The sequence below is a fragment of the Heteronotia binoei genome, chromosome 12 (genome assembly GCF_032191835.1).
Source record: "Heteronotia binoei isolate CCM8104 ecotype False Entrance Well chromosome 12, APGP_CSIRO_Hbin_v1, whole genome shotgun sequence".
Lineage (NCBI taxonomy): Eukaryota > Metazoa > Chordata > Lepidosauria > Squamata > Gekkonidae > Heteronotia > Heteronotia binoei.
Genome location: NC_083234.1, coordinates 60,841,932 through 60,862,202, shown reverse-complemented (window position 1 = coordinate 60,862,202; position 20,271 = coordinate 60,841,932). Strand labels below are relative to the sequence as shown.

Sequence of the window (20,271 nt, the reverse complement as noted above, 5' to 3'; positions counted from 1 at the left end):
ATCTTTTAAAAAAACCCCAAAGTGCTCTGCCCCCCTCTCCCATGTTTTTTTTTTTTTGCCCACAGTCTCACTTGGTCTCTCTCTCACTCACACACACAAAATTAGGATTCATTTACATACCTTTATCTGATATGCCAACACCTTGTATTTCCCATGTAGTGAGAGAATCAGGAAGTGTTACAGAAAGAGTTTTCAACCTGCATAATTTTTTTTTAAAAGCAAATAACCAAGATATTTTCAGCCTCATTACTGTTTTTTTATTGGTGGCATCAGAGAGCTAGTTTACATATTCCATTAATGAAACTTTACTGTGGTTCAGGGGCTTATTCTTTGACAAACTAAACTTTGTGAGTGGCCAGCAAATCAAGAAAGTGACATGACAGAGAAGGCTGAAGTCTTTCCTCTTCCGACACCATATCCCCAAGCCATATCAAGTCTCACAGTGTTTGGGAATGTTAATTCCCCAATATTACTTCTAGGGTTGACAGGTCTGACTCAAGAAATATCTGGGGATTTGAGGGTGGAGTCAGAAGACTTCAGGACGGAGCCAAGAGCAAGGCTGTGACAGGCACAATTGGACTAAAGGGAGCTCTGGTCATCACATTAAAATGACTACACTCCTTTTAAATGCCTTCCTTCCATTGGAAATAATAGAGGATAAGGGCACCTTCTTTTGGGACTCACAAAATTGCCCCCCCCCGGTCCAATCTTTTTAAAACTTGGAGGGGTTTTTAAGGAGAGGTACCAGATGCTATTCTGAAAATTTGGTGCCTCTACCTCAAAAAACAGCCTTTGGACTAGATGACCCTGGAGGTCCCTTCCAACTCTATAATTCTATGAGATTGATTCTCCATTATACCTTATGGAAACCGGTCTCCATATGGTATAATGGAGTGCCCAATGGAATCCCTCCCCACTTTCTGCTAACCCTGAATCAGTGGGAGGGCCTCCAAATCAGAGGATTCCCTGCTCCCAAGTGGGAATTGGCAACCCTATCAGTTTGACAGATTCCTCAATCTAACTGTGGCAGATATCACTTCTAGCTTGGCCTTGAGACTGCTAGGAAAACAGTAAGCAGCCTCCAGTCTATAAAGAGGGCAATTCTGTACTGCAGCTGAAGTTCAAAGTATAGCATCTTACATGCAATACCATACCGAGCAACTTGATGGACTTCCCAGAGCCAGCTTTCAGGAAAATAGCTTCGGATCTCTGGTTCATCCACATCTAGGAAAGCTTCCAATTCTGGGAGGAAAAGATTTTTACAAAATAACTACCAAATAAGTCAGCTGGCCATATGCAGCATCCTCCTAATATAACTTTCTTTCCAATCTAAACTGACATATTCCATTGTTGGGATGATGACACAACAGGTGACGTTCCTCATAGATGTTAATTTTTAGTTCTGGCTAAACTTACTGCTTTGATTAGAGATAAGATATTATCCACATTTATAGTAAACTAGAAATCCCTTATTGACTTTTTAACGTGAAACTGGAAAAAAATCAACTGACGATTTGCTGTTTTGAAGATTAAGAGGGGGGAAAGGATGATAGAATAAGAAGTTTTATTCTGCTAACGATAGAACAAATGTGAACTCTAATCACACCAATATTAATTGTAGAGATAATCAAAAGCTTTCCCTTTAAATTTATTTTTTGCCTCTCCTTTGTCTTTTTTGTCCTATTTTTATTTGTTCTTTTTAATAAAATTTCAGCAACATTTGTTTTAAAAAATGTTAGTTTTGATAGTTCTGACAAGTATCTATAGAAACTTGGAGAAGGTGGCTCCTCCAACCTGAGGGAAGAGGGCCGGGAGTGAGCATGTGAAGAAACAGCAGCTCCCCATTTTAGAACACAGGCTGCTGTGAGCTGACTGAAGCCCCTGGGTGCACCAAATCTCTTTTTGGGATCTAATGCAAGGTGGTTCATAGGAGTGTCTCTCTGCCTCTATCAGTGCTCTACTTACATAGCTGTAAATAAAGCAAATGTTACACAAAATGCCATTAAGATGCCAGTGCTTTCTCCTTCAAAGGGAACCCAGGAAGTGCTATCTGGAATTTCTCATCACTCAGAGCAATGAGGAGTGAATTAATCTATGCTTTTGGCTTTCTTAAAAAAGAAATAACTAGATATGAACCAAACTGCATATCTGAAGAGTTTTGCTAATCCCTGTTACTTAAAATAATATATGAGGGCTGCTGCACTAATATTTTATTTGGGACAGGGGAGACTTAACACTGCTATTTAACATTTTTTATTTAAACTGGGTTGGTGTGTTTTTAATTGCTATGTTTTATGATACCCTTATTAATAGCTTACTTAATGTATTAACAGTTTATTTTTATGCAGGGTTTTTTTGTAGCAGGAACTCCTTTGCATATTAGGCCACACCCCCATGAATCTTACAGTAGGCCCTGTACTGAGAGCCCTGTAAGCTCTTGGAGGATTGGCTACATCAGGGGTGTATGGCCTAATACACAAAAGAGTTCCTGCTACAAAAAAAAGGCCTGTTTTTATGTGATGTCATTAACTTGATGTTTAAAAGCTTATTGCATGTAGTCCTGAATACTTTTTAAAGATGAAGGATGGAATATAAATGCTATAAAAATATTCACCAGTGCTACATGGTATTACTGTATTCTGAGGGTATTTCTATATTTCTAGTTCTTCTTGAAAAACCAGCACAGATCATGAAGGGGAGGGACGGTGGAGGGGAGGGACGGTGGCTCAGTGGTAGAGCATCTGCTTGGGAAGCACAAGGTCCCAGATTCAATCCCTGGCATCTCCAAAAAAGGATCCAGGCAAATAGGTGTGAAAAACCTCAGCTTGAGACCCTGGAGAGCCGCTGCCAGTCTGAGAAGACAATACTGACTTTGATGGACCAAGGGTCTGATTCAGTATAAGGCAGCTTCATATGTTCATATGAAGGGTTGCATTTCTCCATACTTTCAGCAACAGGATGTACACAAAGTATGACTTGGACTTGCACAACAGTTCCATGGTAGTAATTCACCTTGGCTGCAACATTCGTAGCTGACCCAGCTAATTCTTGGTCTGCTGTTTTATCAGCACAGTTACCATGTGGCTTGCAACTGATGCTTATGATGACTTGGCACATCTGATTTCCCCAGACAAATACTCCCCTGAAGCACCTGTAACTGCTTTGCCTAACTGCAAGATGGTGTGCAAAATTAATAACGTTAGTGGTGCTGAAATCCTTTGGTCGCTTCTATCTGGATTTTAAAAGGCAACCGATCAATCGGCGGACTGAATCCTGCATTCGCCTATCTTTCCATGCTTCTGAATGTTGTTTTAAAATCCTACATGAAATAACAGCAGATTCCAGTTGCTACTGGGCTGAGACTTACGCATTCTTGCCAGGAGTAAAACTTTGTCTGACTCAGTTAGACGTAGCTTGTTTGCAAATTCACAGCAGTCCAGGAAGGCTTTTATGCACACTGGTACACTCCTAATGCGGCTGGCTCTTTGGCTGCATGTCTGAGAGACAGGATACTGTTCTGCACCGGACCTGCAGCACTTCTGCACTTCTTTATGTCTATAGCGAGATACTGAAATGACAGGAAGCATTTGACAGACTGTTTTCTGTGGCCTGTAACTTTAATAATCCAACAGATTAATATCAGATAAACGAGCCGGAAAAGACACAAAATAAATTTATTTGGCAGGCAAATAGTGAAAAGAGGGCAGAACAGATTGGCCTCATGTCTCCTGTACAACTGTGGAATGTTATTGCACTTATGAATTAACCAATTAAGCAATCTTATACTGAGCCCAGAACTATCCACACTTGACTGACACTTCAGGGTTTTGCCCAGGTTTCCCACCTGAGATCACTTTCCCATGCAGGCACCCTCCTAACCTGCTTAGCTTTAACTGTACAGCAACATCCCAATTCCGAGGCCCCCACAGCTGATTGAGAAGTCTTAACCCAGGGGTGGCCAAACTACAGCTTGAGAGCCACACGTGTCTCTTTCACGCATATTGTGTGACTCTTGAAGCCCCCACCACTCCATTGGCTGACTTGGAGAAAGCATTTCTCTCTTGAAATCACTTCTCCAAGCCACACCAGCCAGTGGCTTGGAGAATGCATTAAAAGTTAAAGTTGCTTTCTTTCCGCCTCCCTCTCACCAATTTATTTGCCTTCCTTCCTTCCTTCCTTCCTTCCTTCCTTCCTTCCTTCCTTCCTTCCTTCCTTCCTTCCTTCCTTCCTTCCTGTCTTGCAGCTCTCAAACATCTGACATTTATTCTGTGTGGTTCTTGCATTAAGCAAATTTGGCCAGAAAAGAACAACAATATATTACACAGAAGCCATAAATGAATAACAAGTACACAACTCACCTATAAATGATTTTTGGACTGCTCTTTCAAACAAATCTCTTGGGATATCCCCCCCCCCCAATATAAATGCCACTGAATAAAATATCTGGCACATGGAATACCTTTTTTTTCAATTTCTTCACTGATGGTAGACCTTACTGATCTTACAATGGCATCACAAGCTTCATCTGTTGAAACAAAGAGGAAAACCCAACAACGATAAGAATAATTTTATAAACCTGTCAACAACAAAAAATATTTAGTGAGCACTGATGAAACAAACCAGACCCTCTTTGCTCAACAGTTGGAACAAAAAAACAGCTGGAACTGAGGGCAAATTTGCTAATACAACCACTTGTTCAAAAAGCCAGCCTACATTAAGCAATTACTTGGACTTTTTTGAGCAGATTCATTTATGCACATGCATGGAGCTCAATTCATTAAGTAATAATGACACCAATGCACTGTTGCGTGGGGAGCAGGATTAATTCCAGCTTCCCTCAACACAGATGCAATTATTGCATTTTTAACGGGACTCCATGTTCACACCCAATATTGGGGAGATGAGCCACAACAGCAGCACTCGGAGTGTGTATAGGGTTGCCCATCTTCCTATGGATATGCATTCACAGTCCATTTCTATGAGCAAATTATCTCCTACTATGACCAGGACATAAGGCTACAACCTTGAGCCCATACAGCAGCACATGTGTGCCTTTGCATTGGTAAAACTCACAAAGGAGATAAGTTTAAGACACCTCCTCCCTCAGCCCTGGCACACATCTTTGTACTTGTACTTACACACAGCCTCCCCAGCTCAGCTACTTTAAGCATTCAGATACAACACACACAAGAAATCTTGTTATGATATCCACTGCTGAAACAGAACAGCTCCCAATGAAAGCATCATCATCAAAAGAAGAAGGTATTGGATTCATACCCCACCCTATACTCTGAATCTCAGAGCAGCTTACAATCTCCTTTACCTTCCTCCCCTCCACACACAACAGACACCCTGTGAGGTAGATGGAGCTGAGAGAGCTCTCCCAGAAGCTGCCTTTTCAAAGACAACTCTGCAAGAGCTATGGCTGACCCAAGGTCATTCCAGCAGCTGCAAGTGGAGGAGTGGGGAATCAAACCCAGTTCTTCCAGATAAGAGTCCACATACTTAACTTCTACACCAAACTGGCTCTCATGTTTTAAAAGGGAGAGCAACTTCACTTTTGCAGTTAAAAATGCTAAGGGAAAAGCACCTGCTTCTTTTGAGTCCTCTGCATTGGCGTTGGTTAGAAAGGTGAGGCCAGCCAATCGGAAGACATCGATGTTGTTCTGTCCTCCACCAGCACCGCAACCCAGATCACTGTTCTCCAATTGCAGAAGAGCCTGTTTGGAAAGGATGAGGGCCAAGAACAGGTTAGGGTGTTGTTTTTTTAAAGGATAGAATAAATTCAGGATCTTCAGAACACAGGTATCACAGGCAGCCTCTTACATAAGAAATAAAGCTGTAAGACATTATCAAGAGACAGCAGTGACAAATGGTATCACTTATTACTCTGGCCATTTCCATACAGTTATCTGCTCCAGGCTCACTTTTGTTGGAAAGCAGTCCCCCCAACCCCAGCCAGGGCTGGCCCTATGTGCACGGTGCCCTAGGCAAGCCCACTGCCCCCTGCTTCCCTCCTCTGTGCCACCCCACTTGCCAAGCGCACTGCCACCCCATGATGCCCTGCCAACCACACCCTTTCCCCTGGGGGGGGGGCTCACAGCGAAGTAGCACAGGGAGGGCACCTGGGCAGCTGGCTACACACCAGTCAGCTAGCTTCCTTCACCTTCCTTCAGAATGAAGCCAGCTGGCTAGTGTGCAAGCTGGGGCATTTGCCTAGGGCACCAGGAGGGGGGGAGGACCCAATTCGGAGCTAAGCCTGGCATCCTAGGCAAATGCCTAATTTGCCTAGTGGAAGGACTGGCCCTGGCCCCAGCTTCCCCACAGCATTGTGTTACATTCATACATCTCCAGGAGTTTTCCAGCTTTCTCAAATATGCTTCATTGCAATGTTTTGAGAAAAATAGCAGTAAAGTCTGGGTTGCTCCTGTACAGGTGACAAAATCCAGATTTTCTCACCCACACAGCAGCTATTCTCCCTGACCCCAAATCTATTTGCTCCCCCAGTCACCAGGGCCTTCTCTTTTTTTTTGTTAATCAGCAACTGAACATTGTTACAGTGACATATCATTATAACGAAATGTGCAGCAGACTGTCTAAATTCCCAACTTCATTTTTTTTTAAAAAAATCTAAGTCTCTAGTCCCTTTCACTGCAGAGATATAAGGGGCAAGGCATACTTCCACAATGGAAGGCACTAGAGACTTCTAAAAATGAAAGCTGGGAATTCAGGGATGATGTACATTTTGGCAGGGCTTTTTTTTTTTCTGCTGGAGCCCACAGGAGCAGAGCTCCACCCAGGCTGGCCAGGGCTCCAGCTGGCCCAACCCGCCATGTGGCAGCCATGCATTCCCAGGCCAGGCGGTATAGCCTAATATGCAAATGAGCTCCTGCTGGTCTTTTTCTACAAAAAAACCACTGCATATTGGTACAGCATTATGTTGCATTATGTTGCTATTATGATAACCAATTGCTGGTTGCCTGTTGTGTTCCGAGTTCGCTTCAAGGTGTTGGTATAGTGGTTTGGTGTAGTGGTTAAGTGCGTAGACTCTTATCTGGGAGAACCGGGTTTGATTCCCCACTCCTCCACTTGCACCTGCTGGAATGGCCTTGGGTCAGCCGTAGCTTTGGCAAAGGTTGTCCTTGAAAGGGCAGCTGCTGTGAGAGCCCTCTCAGCCCCACCCACCTCACAGGGTGTCTGTTGTGGGGGGAGAAGATATGGAAGATTGTAAGCCGCTCTGAGTCTCTGATTCAGAGAGAAGGGCGGGATATAAATCTGCAATTCTTCTTCTTCTTTAAAGCCCTTTATGGTCAGGGACCTGTCTATCTACGGGACTGCCTTTCCCCATATATCCCCCAGAGAGCACTGCGATCAGGGACAAAAAATCTGTTGTCCGCCCCTGGCCCAAAAGAAGCCAGGTTGTGTGTAACGAGATCTAGGGTTTTTTTGGGTGGCAGCACCAGAACTTTGGAACACCCTTCCAGAAGCCATAAGGGCCCTGCGGGATTTGTCTATGTTCCGCAGGGCCTGTAAGACCGAATTGTTTAAACAGGCTTTTGCTGTAGATTGGAAAAGGGCTGCCACCAGACATCTTATAGAATGCTGGTGATCACAGTCGAGAATTCAATACCGCCTATATTGTACTGAAACAGCGCCATAGAATGGTTTTAAAACTGAAATAAGTAAATTATGGTTTTATATGCTTTATTGTATTTTATGATATTGTGAGCTGCCCTGAGTCCGCTTGCGGAAAGGGCGGGATATAAATTGAAAGTAATAAATAAATAAATAAATAAATAAATAAATAAATAAATAAATAAATAAATAAATAATGCTCTGGGGGGAGGGACACAGCTGCTACTAGGGCCTTGGGGCAGGGGAAAGTGCCAGGTAGAAGCACTGTTGCTTCTGTGCTGAATCAGCAGATGTACTAGCAACTAGGAAACCATGCAGGTCTGTTCCCGAGTGGAAATCCCCTCTTACACACACATACATACTCCCAACCTTTGTGTTGGGGACCAGTGGTAGCTTTATAATGTTTATTTACAAAGGAGGCAGTCCTGGAAGCAGTGTAATGTATAGTTAGGCTTTCAGTCACTGATCAACACCACACACTTTCCCTTATTGTATGAAAAATGTTATGTGTGAAGAGATCTTAATACGTCGCAGACGTCAAGAATCCAAAGCTTCTGCTAGCTTGCGTTTTCCTCCTGCCCCAATATATCTTTCTGCCGCTCAGCTAGACATCTGCCACTGTCTCCAAAATGGTCTGAGAGGGTGGTTCATTCAAAAACACAAAGAACCATTCAGTCTTTTTGATGAAACATCAGCCTATACTGATATTGGGCAAGAGTGAAATAACAAAGAAAATTTCTGAATAATCACCCTGAGTAGTTATTTGAGTAATTACCCAGGCAAGCCCAGTCTCATCAAATCTCAGAAGCTAAGCAGGGTTGACACTGGCAAGTACTTGGATGAGAGACCTCCTTGGAATACCAGCAGTCAGGAGGCAGGGGCAGGCTTTATTCAGCCACCTCCCAGAATATTCTCCAGGGGCCCCCAGTAGGCGTCAGTCACTAGAGGTCACCATGACTTCCAGGTGCACACATACACATGCACACAGGCACATATAAAAAAATACCAACACATTTTTTTTTTAGTAATCTATATGCAAGAATGTAACAGAATGCCTGCTGCCAGTTGTGGTGACCCCTCCCATACACACACACACACTGAATGCCACATAACTCTTTCCATAGGCCTCTTCTTTCTTCCTGTTATTCCATAAATTGCCTTGTCCATGGATGACAAAGCAATGAAAGAGCCAAACTGGGATTTCAAGGAAAGCGATACGACCTGTCCCGGTTTGTGTGATGCCTGGCTTGTTGTTAACTGAACCTGTATGGGTTAAAAACAACACAGTTCACTAAGGGAATCCCCCTGATTTCAAGGGACTGTCAATCATGATGAGCTTGTGTCAATAAAATGTACATACCAGTTTATGTATAAAGAACAGTTACTCACCTCAATGCTGTTCCCACATTTTTGTTCTACGTTCAGCCAGACAGAATCAGCTACCAGCTCTGCAGTTCCTTCTCTTGTAACTATGTAGTAGACTAGAAGGCGGGCTGAAGGCACCATTTCATAAGTTAATTGAAAAGTTAGGCTTTGATAAACAGAGCTTTGAGTCTTATCCTGAGTCCCATAGCTGACTATTTTCCCTTTGGATAAGATCTAAAAGAAAAGGGGAAAAGAAATAGATTGAAAATGATGAACTCTGGCATCGAGGAAACAGCCGAACATGCATTTAAATTTGATTATTTCTAGTGGATTGCCAAATAGGGGGTGCACTTCTTAAGGCCTTGTACAGTACAAAAAGATAAATCATTCTCAATTTGCTGTTTCTGCAACACCAAGCAGAACCTGCTAATGCCTCACTCTGCCAGTTGCTATGACCAGATCTGCAAAAATATTCATTTATTTGTATTTATACACCACATTGTACATAGATGGAAAGCATGTTTTTTTTTAAAAAATCCCCACTATTATGCAGATTACTATGGACAGGCATCATTTGCTATTCATGTCAACTTTAATCTGCTTGACTGGTATCTAGGCCTGATTCAAAGCACTAGCTCTATAGGGTTTGGGGCCAAGGTTCCTCCAGGACAGTCTTTTTGCCGATAAGAATCATGAGTTTAGATAAGCTAGAGAGAGACAGCTTTCAACTTTCAGAAGTGCAGGGACAGGTGCACACAGCAGGGTCTTCTTAGTAGAGGCATCAAGACTTTGAATTATCTTACCCAGGAGGCAGAGAAGGTCCTTTTCCTTCTTAGAAACAGAAAGCATTAAAAATCACCCTTTTTCAACAGGTATTCATTCCAGGTTGATTTTATTCGCTCTATTCTGTTTTTACTTTGTTCCTTGGATTCCAGTTGTGCTCACTGTTTTTAATTTTTTTCCCCCTAGTAGCTGTTTGCTTTATTGTATTTTATTAATATATTCTCGTTTGCTTTTATGATAAGCCACCATAGTTGCTCTTGGTCAAAGGCAGGATATTTTTATAATAAACAAGTCCTATTAAAAGAACATATAAAGGTAAAGGTTGTCCTTTGTGCAAGCACCAGTTGTTTTCGACTCTGGGGTGACGTTGCTTTCACGACGTTTTCATGGCAGACTTTTTATGGAGTGGTTTGCCATTGCCTTCCCCAGTCATCTACACTTTCCCCCCAGCAAGCTGGGTACTCATTTTACCGACCTCGGAAGGATGGAAGGCTGAGTCAACCTGGAGCCAGCTACCCGAACCAGCTTCCGCAGGGATCAAACTCAGGTCGTGAGCAGATCCAACTTAATAAAAGCCCAAAATCCAATTGCCCAGGTATGTACAGTAATTATTTAGAAGACTTTATGAAGACAAAGATTTCAGAAGCATTTCTTCAGGCATCTCCAACGAGTTGAGACAGCTACTGAGAAGGTATGCAGTTTCAGCTACTGAGAAGATATGCCGCTGTGGCATAGACGTGGCAAAGCGAGGAATTTTCAAGAGTGCCCACTGGACAAACCTGGACAGGCAAGTGGTAATACCTGGCCGCAGGCAAATAGGTATATGATACAGTGCAATATGCCAGGGGTGGCCAACGGAAGCTCTCCAGATGTTTTTTGCCTACAACTCCCATCAGCCCCAGCCAGCATGACCATGCTGGCTGGGGCTGATGGGAGTTGTAGGCAAAAAAACATCTGGAGAGCTACCGTTGGCCACCCCTGCAATATGCTAAGAAGAAAGGGTTCCACAGCATACCAAATAGCTGTAATGATGTATTTTGTCGAGATAGCGGCTAAGCAGGTGTATGTTGATGTTGAGGAAGTCCCCCACATGTAGCACTCTGTGGATTGAAGCCCAGTCAATATATAAGTAGCTTCCACTGGGAGAAATATATGATTTTGCCACATAGTTCTTACTAGCTTGGTTGTCTTCTGGTAATTTGGCATCTGCTGTTCTTAACTAAAAAAATAAAATGACAAACATACAACATAATTTAATAATGGCAACAAGAGTCAATTAAAACGGAAGAGACACAAAGAGGGGCAGATGCAGAGAGGAACTACACTGGAAAACAATCATCCAAGAACAATGATAGTGTAATATAGTGGGTTCAATGCATGGACGAGGCGAAGTTGCAGGGATCATAGCTCTTTATTGAGTTACAGCATGGTAATGGCTAAACTACGAAGACTGCTAACTGGGCCAATGGGGCCAACTATATAAAGTTCAAGGTTCCTGCGCTAAGATGTCATTGGATCATTCAGACCAGCAAAGGGCCCATGATTGGACCAGGGCAGCAGGGATTTGGATCCTACTGCCCATTGTTCCTGAATCCCCAAGCTCAGCCCTCAAGGCTCCAATGAGCCAGGCAGGAACACAAATGAAACAAAACATTAGTCCACATACACAACAGATAGAAATGTGAATAAAATAAAACAAGGTATGACTCAGAACTCATCTTGCTTGGATTTGAGCATAACATTGAGCAGGTATCTCAGATAACACTGAACAGGTATTTCAGAAAATTCAAATATTCTGAGAAAACGCTGTTTGCAAACAGCACACAAAGAAGCTTGCAGCATTGAAAAAGAAATAATTATTTGATATAATTAGAGGACTAATTATAAGAAATAATATAAAAAATTATATAAGAAATAATTATTTGATATAATTAGAGGACTTACAACGCTGCCACAAGGCAGGTTAAATTCTATTGAATTGGAAATCGGCTGTGAGGCTTTTGCGAAATTTTTTGCGGATAAAATCGCGTCACTTCGCCCCGACCCCCCTGCCAGTTTGGAGACAGTTAGCGAACCTGAGGCCCCGAGCCTGTCTTCGGACTATACTCTGGATGGCTTTAGACCCCTCAGCCTGGAGGAAGTTGACAGGATTCTCTTATTGGCTCGCCCAACAACTTGTAAATTGGACCCATGCCCTTCCTGGCTTATTAAATCTTGCCAGGGGGATCTTAGATATCCTGTGCGGGATATCATAAATAGATCCCTAACGGAAGGGCACTTTCCAACGCCACTCAAAGAGGCTGTGGTCCGTCCCCTCCTAAAAAAACCATCTTTAGATCCGGCCCAATTGGCACATTATCGGCCGGTTTCTAATTTGCCCTTTTTGGGTAAACTTATTGAGAGGGCAGTGGCGATACAATTACAGAATTTCCTGGAGGACGCTTCCATCCTTGACCCATTTCAGTCCGGCTTCCGCCCGGGACACGGGACGGAGACAGTGTTGGTCGCCCTAGTAGATGACCTTCAACGGCATCTGGATCGGGGTGGCTCGGCGGTGCTGATGCTGTTAGACCTGTCGGCGGCGTTCGACACGGTCGACCATCGGCTACTGACGTGCCGCCTCGCCGACGCAGGGATTCAGGGGTTGGCCTTACAGTGGCTTTCCTCTTTCCTGGAAGGTCGGGGACAAAAGGTCGCAGTAGGGGGGGAGCTATCCCAGAGGCGCACACTTGATTGTGGTGTGCCCCAGGGGGCGGTTCTCTCCCCGATGTTATTCAATATCTATATGCGGCCTCTTGCCCAGATAGCCCGAAGGTATGGGCTGGGGTGTCACCAGTATGCTGATGACACCCAGCTCTATCTACTGATGGACGGCCGGCCGGTCTGCGCCCCGGAAAATCTGGACCGGGCATTACAGGCCGTGGCTGAGTGGCTCAGACTGAGTGGGCTGAAGCTAAATCCTACGAAGACAGAGGTCCTTTGCTTGGGTCGCCGCGGCCCGGGGGGGGGATCCCCCTGCCAGCTTTTGACGGTGCACCGCTGATGGCGGCGGACAGAGTCAGGAGCTTGGGGGTGCTGTTGGAGCCTTCCTTAAAGATGGAGGCTCAGATAGCAGCCGCTGCCAAGTCCGCATTTTTTCATCTTAGGCGGGCAAGGCAGCTGGCCCCCTTCCTGGAGCGCGACGACCTAGCAACAGTGATCCATGCTACGGTCACCTCGAGGTTGGACTACTGCAATGCCCTCTACATGGGGCTGCCCCTGTCCCGGACTCGAAAGCTGCAGCTGGTGCAGAATGCCGCGGCCCGGCTGTTATTGGGTCTCCCAAAGTGGGGACACATTCGGCCGGGTCTTCGGACTCTGCACTGGCTTCCAGTGATGTATCGAGTCCGGTACAAGGTGCTGGTTATTACCTTTAAAGCCCTATATGGCCTGGGACCTGCCTACCTGAGGGACCGTCTCTCCCCATACGTTCCCCAGAGAGCACTGAGGTCAGGAACACAAAATCTCCTCTCTATCCCCGGGCCAAAAGAAGCCCGCCTGAAAGTCACTCGAGATAGGGCTTTCTCCGTTATGGCCCCCACTTGGTGGAATCAGCTGCCGGAAGAGGTGAGGGCCCTGCGGGACTTGGTTCAATTCCGCAGGGCCTGTAAGACGACCCTCTTCCGGCTAGCTTACACCTAGCCGGGATGGAACTTGACGTAACTGGCCTGCCATCTGTTTATATAAAATGATATGTTATTGGTTTTAAGCTGCATTGTTTTTATGAATTGAAATGTATTGGTTTTAATGTTTAAATGTGAAGTATTTAATTGTTCTATTTAAATTGTTAAATTGTTATTGTTGGAAGCCGCCCTGAGCCACTCCTGGGAAGGGCGGGATATAAATCCCGAATAAATAAATAAATAAATAAATAAATAAATAAAAATAGACAATAAAATTTGGAGAAAAGCAAATAACAATAAGTATCCTTAGTTAAAACATGAAAGCAAATGAAACGGCAGAAAACAAGACTACAAAATCAGCAAGTACAGTTCCTCAGCAAAAATAGCACCAATAAGAAAAAAAATTAAACAGATAGAAACAACAGGTAAAAAGAAAACTGGCAAAATACCGCAGACCTTCCAGAACGAAAGTCTTCATTTTCAGGCTGTTAAAGGGGCTAGGTGAACTTCCTGGGGGGCAAGCACTCTACAGTCTGGGGACCACCGCTGAAAAAGCCCCCCTCTGTGTACTTGCCAGACTCAGCTCTTTCACCGAGGGCATGTACAGCAGAACACCTGTCCTTTATTTGTAAAAAAGACTATTCCAGCTTTCCAGGAGAATTTTACAATCCTAGAAGATAAGCAACTCACATGTGTAATATCTAGATACAAATGATTAATGCATCAACTTGGCAACTCAGCATTTTAAATATCAGAAGCTTCCCACCATAATGAGGAGCATTATCTGAATCTAACTGGAACATTGATCTATTCAACCCAGTGAAAATAAAGAATCATGGATGATGAATTCATGCTAGGGAGAGTGAAAATAAGATTTCTGAGTACAAATGTGGGGGGGAGTGTCACAGAATTCAGCAGCATTCTTGTTCCATGTCTGATGGCCAGCCACTGAGAAGTAGCCCCACCAATGGATGTTTGCAATGCTGACAGAACGTACACACACTTTCCCCTATCCCCTCCCCCTTACTGCAAAGTTTTACAATATGGTTTAATAACTATTGCTATTTCTACATTGTGTAGGCATTACACTTTTAATAGTGATTGGGAGGCGGGGGAGTTGTTTGGCATGTTAAGCATAAAACCCCATCTTTTAATTTTATTAGTCTCAAAACATAAAAATCTTTCCCAACCACATGGAATATTGGCCAAAGTATACAATCCCAAAGTACACAGTGAACACCAACGAAAACGTCAACATTTTTTCACTCACTTGAAACGCCAGTTCTTTGCTACCAGGAGGAACGTTAACCACAAAGAGAACTGTTCCATCGCTTCGGGTATTTTGCCTTCTCCCAGAATCTGAGCCCTCGTAAACTAACGTCTCTTCCATTTGCTCACTGAAGGTGCTTGCAGTAAAAACCACAGGAATGTTTCGAACGGGCTCATCGGATGTATCCTTCACCTGTACCTATTCATTCAAAATCCATTCTATTATAATACCATATTTATTATACTTCTATAGGACACAGTACTTGTGTTTATTTATTATTAGGAATCACAGGTAGATAACTGTCTTCACAAACATGACCAGGGCCGACCCTAGTGTGTCTGGCACCCCAGGCAAGGCTAACTTTCAGTGCCCCCCTGCACTGATAATGTCACCAAGTCACATGAGGGGCACCCAATTTGGAGCCCTCAGAAGGCTGGTGCCCTAGGCAATCTCCTAGTTTGCCTAGTGACAGGGCCAGCTCTGAACATGACCAAACAGGGAATATTCTCAAGGAGTTTATTGGTCTGTTTATACAACTTTGCCAGATTTGTGTGGGTGTGTTTTTGCTAACCAAAGTTTTTTTAGTTTTTCAGAGAAGAACTGATACATATTTCTAGATTTTGCACACAGTACTCTGCGTGCAGCAACGGCTGCAGCTTTCTGTTCATTCATTCGCACTTCCTCATATGCACAAGTGCAATTGTTAAAACACTTCAGAAAAGCTGTCTTCTTGTGTTCGTACATACAAAGATGTGTTTCACCGATGACACTCGTGTGCACATGGATATTGGCAACTTAACATAATAAAAAAAACTGATATGGCCACACAATCGTATTGGCTTTTCTTGAATTCTATTAACCTGTGTACTGGTAATATACTGCAGTAAGGGGAAGAATGGAAGTCTCCAAAATCCATGCCAAACTGATCTAATTGTGAAATTAATTTTGCAGAAACAAACAACAAAACCGCCAAACCTTATTAAGCAGGAAGTAAAGAGGAGTGAAATGAGTTAGAGAGAAATTCCAGAGTAATAGAAGAATGGAATATGGGAAAGTCTACTTATCCTACGATGGTAAGACAGAAAAACAAAAACACAAGTGTGCAGGTGTATTAGGGGAAACTAAAGCTTAACAAATAATGCTGTGCAAACAGCAGTTTAATCATGACAGTATCATCACACAATAATGGTTGGCACAACTAAGAATATACCATAAGGGAACAGGACACATTAAATATAGTTGTGATAAAATTGTATCATCTAGTCTGTATTTATTTTGTTGGTGTCAACCAACCTTAAAGTAGAAGGGGAGTCCAGGCTTCATAAAGAGAGGTGTAGCAACCAAATTCAGTTTGTAAGGGGACAGGACATACTTGACACTTGTCAATTCACTTTCAACGCTGTGACCACCTGAAAGAAGAAAACATTACCCATGAGAAGAGCTTTCCTAATGGGTGTCATGCCCCAGTTCCAAGACGTTCTTTGGACCAAGACCTCAAGTTAGAGAGAGGGCTGCTCAATGGTACACAGGTGCCTGCATCAGGGTTCCTATAAATTCTAATCTGCTCTGAAGCCCAGTCCAAAAATCAACAGTCTGCAGGCTGCTCAAAAGAAGGCTGGAAATGGCTGCCTTTGCCATTGAAATTGAGGGTCATTGGGGAATCCTTGGAGAGCCTCTGTTTAGAGTGTTGCACTATGGCTGGTTTGAAATCCCTGGTCTGCCATGCAGTTCACTGGGTAACCTTGGGACTTGGCATTTGGGTTGCCAAGTTCAACTGAAGAAATATCTGGGGACTTTGGGGGTAGAGCTAGGAGACATTGGGGGTGGAGCAAGGGTGTGACAAGCATAACTGAACTCCAAAGGGAGTTCTGGTCATATCATTTAAAGGGACCACACCTCTTTTAAATGTCTTCCCTCCATTGGAAATAATGAAGAATAGGGGCACCTTCTTTTGAGGGTCAAAGAACTGGACTCTCTGGTCCAATCCTTTTGAAACTTGGAGGGTGTTTTGAGGAGAGCCACTGGATGCTATGCTGCATATTTGGTGCCTATGGCTCAAACACAGAGCCCCAGATACCCACAGATCAATTCTCTATTATACCCTATGGGAATCAGTCTCCATAGGGAATAATGAGGTGCCCAGCAGACGTTTCCCTCCTTGCTTTCTGATGATCCTGAAGCGGGGAAGGGCCTCCAGACTGGGGGATCTCCTGCCCCCAACCTGGGGGTTAGGCAACCAACAGAGACTCGCAGAAAAATGGAGCAGGGAACAAGGTATATACCTCTGCGAAAAACCAGCCTCAAAAAAATATAACAAATGATACAAATGCTTATAAATATAGCAACCAAACGTATAAAGTGAAATTGATCATGAAATAGACAAAGACCACGTTCACACCCAAGTCCCCTTATAGGCAAATTAACGCCAAGAAGATGAGAAGAGTAGTCCAAGTCATGGCAAAGGTAGGTTCTTCTAGGGAGTCCAACGCTCCGGGACGTCTTCACGAATTTTAAAGAGGAAATAATCCATTGCAGCAGGGCACAAGAAACGCAACAGGGCCATACTTGATCCCCTGTTTCACTAGCAAGCTTCTATGAGCTTTGGAAAACCATCATACATTTTGCAATAGAGCAGAGCTTCAAAGATCTTAACAACAACAATGTTAAAGAACATAAGAACATAAGAGAAGCCATGTTAGATCAGGCCAATGGCCCATCCAGTCCAACACTCTGTGTCACACAGTGGCAAAATTTTTATACACACACACACACACACACACAGTGGCTAATAGCCACTGATGGACCTCTGCTCCATATTTTTATTCAATCCCTCCTTGAAGCTGGCTATGCTTGTGGCCGCCACCACCTCCTGCGGCAGTGAATTCCACATGTTAATCACCCTTTGGGTGAAGAAGTATTTCCTTTTATCCGTTTTAACCTGTCTGCTCAGCAATTTCATCAAATGCCCATGAGTTCTTGTATTGTGAGAAAGGGAGAAAAGTACTTATTTCTCTACTTTCTCCATCCTATGCATTATCTTGTAAACCTCTATCATGTCACCCCGCAGTCGATGTTTCTCCAAGCTAAAGAGTCCCAAGCGTTTCAACCTTTCTTCATAGGGAAAGTGTTCCAGCCCTTTAATCATTCTAGTTGCCCTTTTCTGGACTTTCTCCAATGTTATAATATCCTTTTTGAGGTGCGGCGACCAGAACTGAACACAGTACTCCAAATGAGACCGCACCATCGATTTATACAGGGGCATTATGATACTGTATGTATGTTGTATGATGGTTTTCCAAAGCTCATAGAAGCTTGTTAGTGAAACAGGGGATCAAGTACGGCCCTGTTGCATTTCTTCTGCCCTGCTGCAATGGATTATTTCATCTTTAAAATTCGTGAAGACGTCCCGGAGCGTTGGACTCCCTAGAAGAACCTACCTTTGCCATGACTTGGACTACTCTTCTCATCTTCTTGTTGTTAATTTGCCCATAAGGGGACTTGAGTGTGAACGCGGTCTTTGTCTATTTTATGATTAATTTCACTTTATATGTTTGGTTGCTATATTTATAAACATTTGTATCATTTCTTATATTTTTTTGAGGCTGGTTTTTCGCGGATGTGTATACCTTGTTCCCTGCCCCACCTGGGGCTTAGCAACTCTATTTGCCAATTCCACTTTTCTCAAGGGCTACATTAAAAAAAAGTCTACCAACAATTTGGCACCATCCATCTTTGTCATCTGCTGTTAGGGTCTGGTCTTGAGACTCAAGAAGGTGCACCTAAGAATACATCACTAGGAACGCATAAGGAATTTTGATGAAGCTAAAGGTGTCAGAGTTACCTGTAGATTCCAGCACTGTAACTGCAATATAAAGGCTGAAGCCATTAAGTTCCTCAAGACTGTGATATCCTATTTCGCGAACAGCAGCTTGGGTATTAAAATTAAAATCTGCAACTCCATCATTCATCTGAGAAATGAAATCCAAGGAAAATACATTATTCTGCAGTATTATATCATATGTGACCAGACACAGTGTGTGTTTGATTGCCATGCAGCAGACTTTACAAATGTATAATTAAGCCAGAGAAAATATTTTTAAAAAATATTTCCAGTGTAAACATTCAGAGAAACTGATGTGCGCATGTGGGTATTAATGTAAGGAAACACAGAACAAACAATTTCCATATTCATAACCCCAATATTTTAAATTCTGAACAAGGTTAATATGAATACGGTGGTTTATGGGTACAATATATTGGCAGTTCCAGCACTCAGACAACAGAAATATGGATGAGGTGGGGTTGGGGTCTCACTTTTGTTAGCCTTTATTGAGTTAACTATTTCACTGGGTTAGTTTATCTGTACAGCCAGTTTGGTGTAGAGGTTTAGTGTGTGGACTCTAATATGGGAGAACCAGGTTTGATTCCCCATTCTTCCACATGCAGCCACTGGGTAAACCTGGGTCAGTAACAGTTCTCTCAAAGCTGTTCTCTCAAGAGCAGTTCTTGAAAAAGTTCTCTCAGTCCCACCTACCTCACAGAATGTCTGTTGTGGAGAGAGGAATGGAAGGATATTGTAAGCCACTCTGAGAGAACTCTGAATGAAGGGCCTAGTATAACTTCAATCTCCTCCTCCTCCCCTTCTTCTTCTTCTCAGATGGTTCTCTTTAAGGGTTCTTTAGGTAGAATTATTTAAATATTTATATGCTCCCTAATTAGCCATCATTATATGGGGATGCCTGGTTAAAACTGGATGATGTTTATATAATATTCAAATAGGGTATCCTGATGCAAAAATAATTCTCTGTGGTGATTTAAATGCCCACACAGGGATGGGCCATCTAACAACTGGTAATGTGTTAGGATGGGATTCAGATGAGGTTCCACTGCAAGGAAGGTAATGGTTGGTTGAGGCTGCTAGCATATCCTGGATTTTATCCACCTACCTGAATAGAAGGTGCCCCTACAAAAGACTATTGTAGAGCTTGATTAAACATGCCTCAAACAATGCACATATTTGCCTTAACATCAAAATACCATTCCCCAGATAACGTGCATTCAAATATTGTAATTTGATTTTAGAGACCAAATCAAGTGAGCAGTTGAGATAGACAGTTTAGGATGGAGTGCAACCACCTGAATATGGTTGCCAGGTCTACCCTGACTACTGGCTGGGGATGGGGTACGGTTGCCAGATCCAGGTTCGGAAACTTCTGGAGATTTGGGAATGGAGCCTGAAGAGGACAGGGACCTCACTGGGTTACAATCTCATAGAGTCAGTCCTCCAGTTCATCCATTTTCTTCAGGGGAACTGTTCTCTGTAGCCTGGAGATAACATAATTCTGGGGTGTCCCCAGGTCCCACCTGGAGGCTGGCATCCATACACTTGTATGTTAGAGAAACTCAGGGGTAGAATTCTAGCAGGAGCTCCTTTGCATATTAGGTCACACACCCCTGATGTAGCCAATCCTCTAAGAGCTTACAAAAGAGAGCCCTGTAAGCTCTTGGAGGATTGGCTACATCAGGGGTGTGTGGCCTAATATGCAAAGAAACTCC

General features: G+C 43.4%; 1 protein-coding gene across 1 annotated transcript in view; it reads right to left on the bottom strand.

Annotated features, from left to right (window-relative positions):
* The window catches only part of C5 (complement C5), an 80,923-nt gene that overhangs the window by 35,958 nt on the left and 24,694 nt on the right, over positions 1–20,271 (bottom strand). The window contains exons 9-19 of the mRNA XM_060250587.1: positions 18,557–18,683; positions 16,009–16,124; positions 14,716–14,913; positions 10,799–11,002; positions 9,025–9,234; positions 8,749–8,898; positions 5,591–5,720; positions 4,460–4,525; positions 3,368–3,568; positions 1,155–1,242; positions 121–197 (exon numbers count right to left, since the gene is read on the bottom strand). Coding sequence (XP_060106570.1) covers positions 121–197; positions 1,155–1,242; positions 3,368–3,568; positions 4,460–4,525; positions 5,591–5,720; positions 8,749–8,898; positions 9,025–9,234; positions 10,799–11,002; positions 14,716–14,913; positions 16,009–16,124; positions 18,557–18,683 — 1,567 coding nt within the window. The remainder of the gene's footprint in view (positions 1–120; positions 198–1,154; positions 1,243–3,367; positions 3,569–4,459; positions 4,526–5,590; positions 5,721–8,748; positions 8,899–9,024; positions 9,235–10,798; positions 11,003–14,715; positions 14,914–16,008; positions 16,125–18,556; positions 18,684–20,271) is intronic.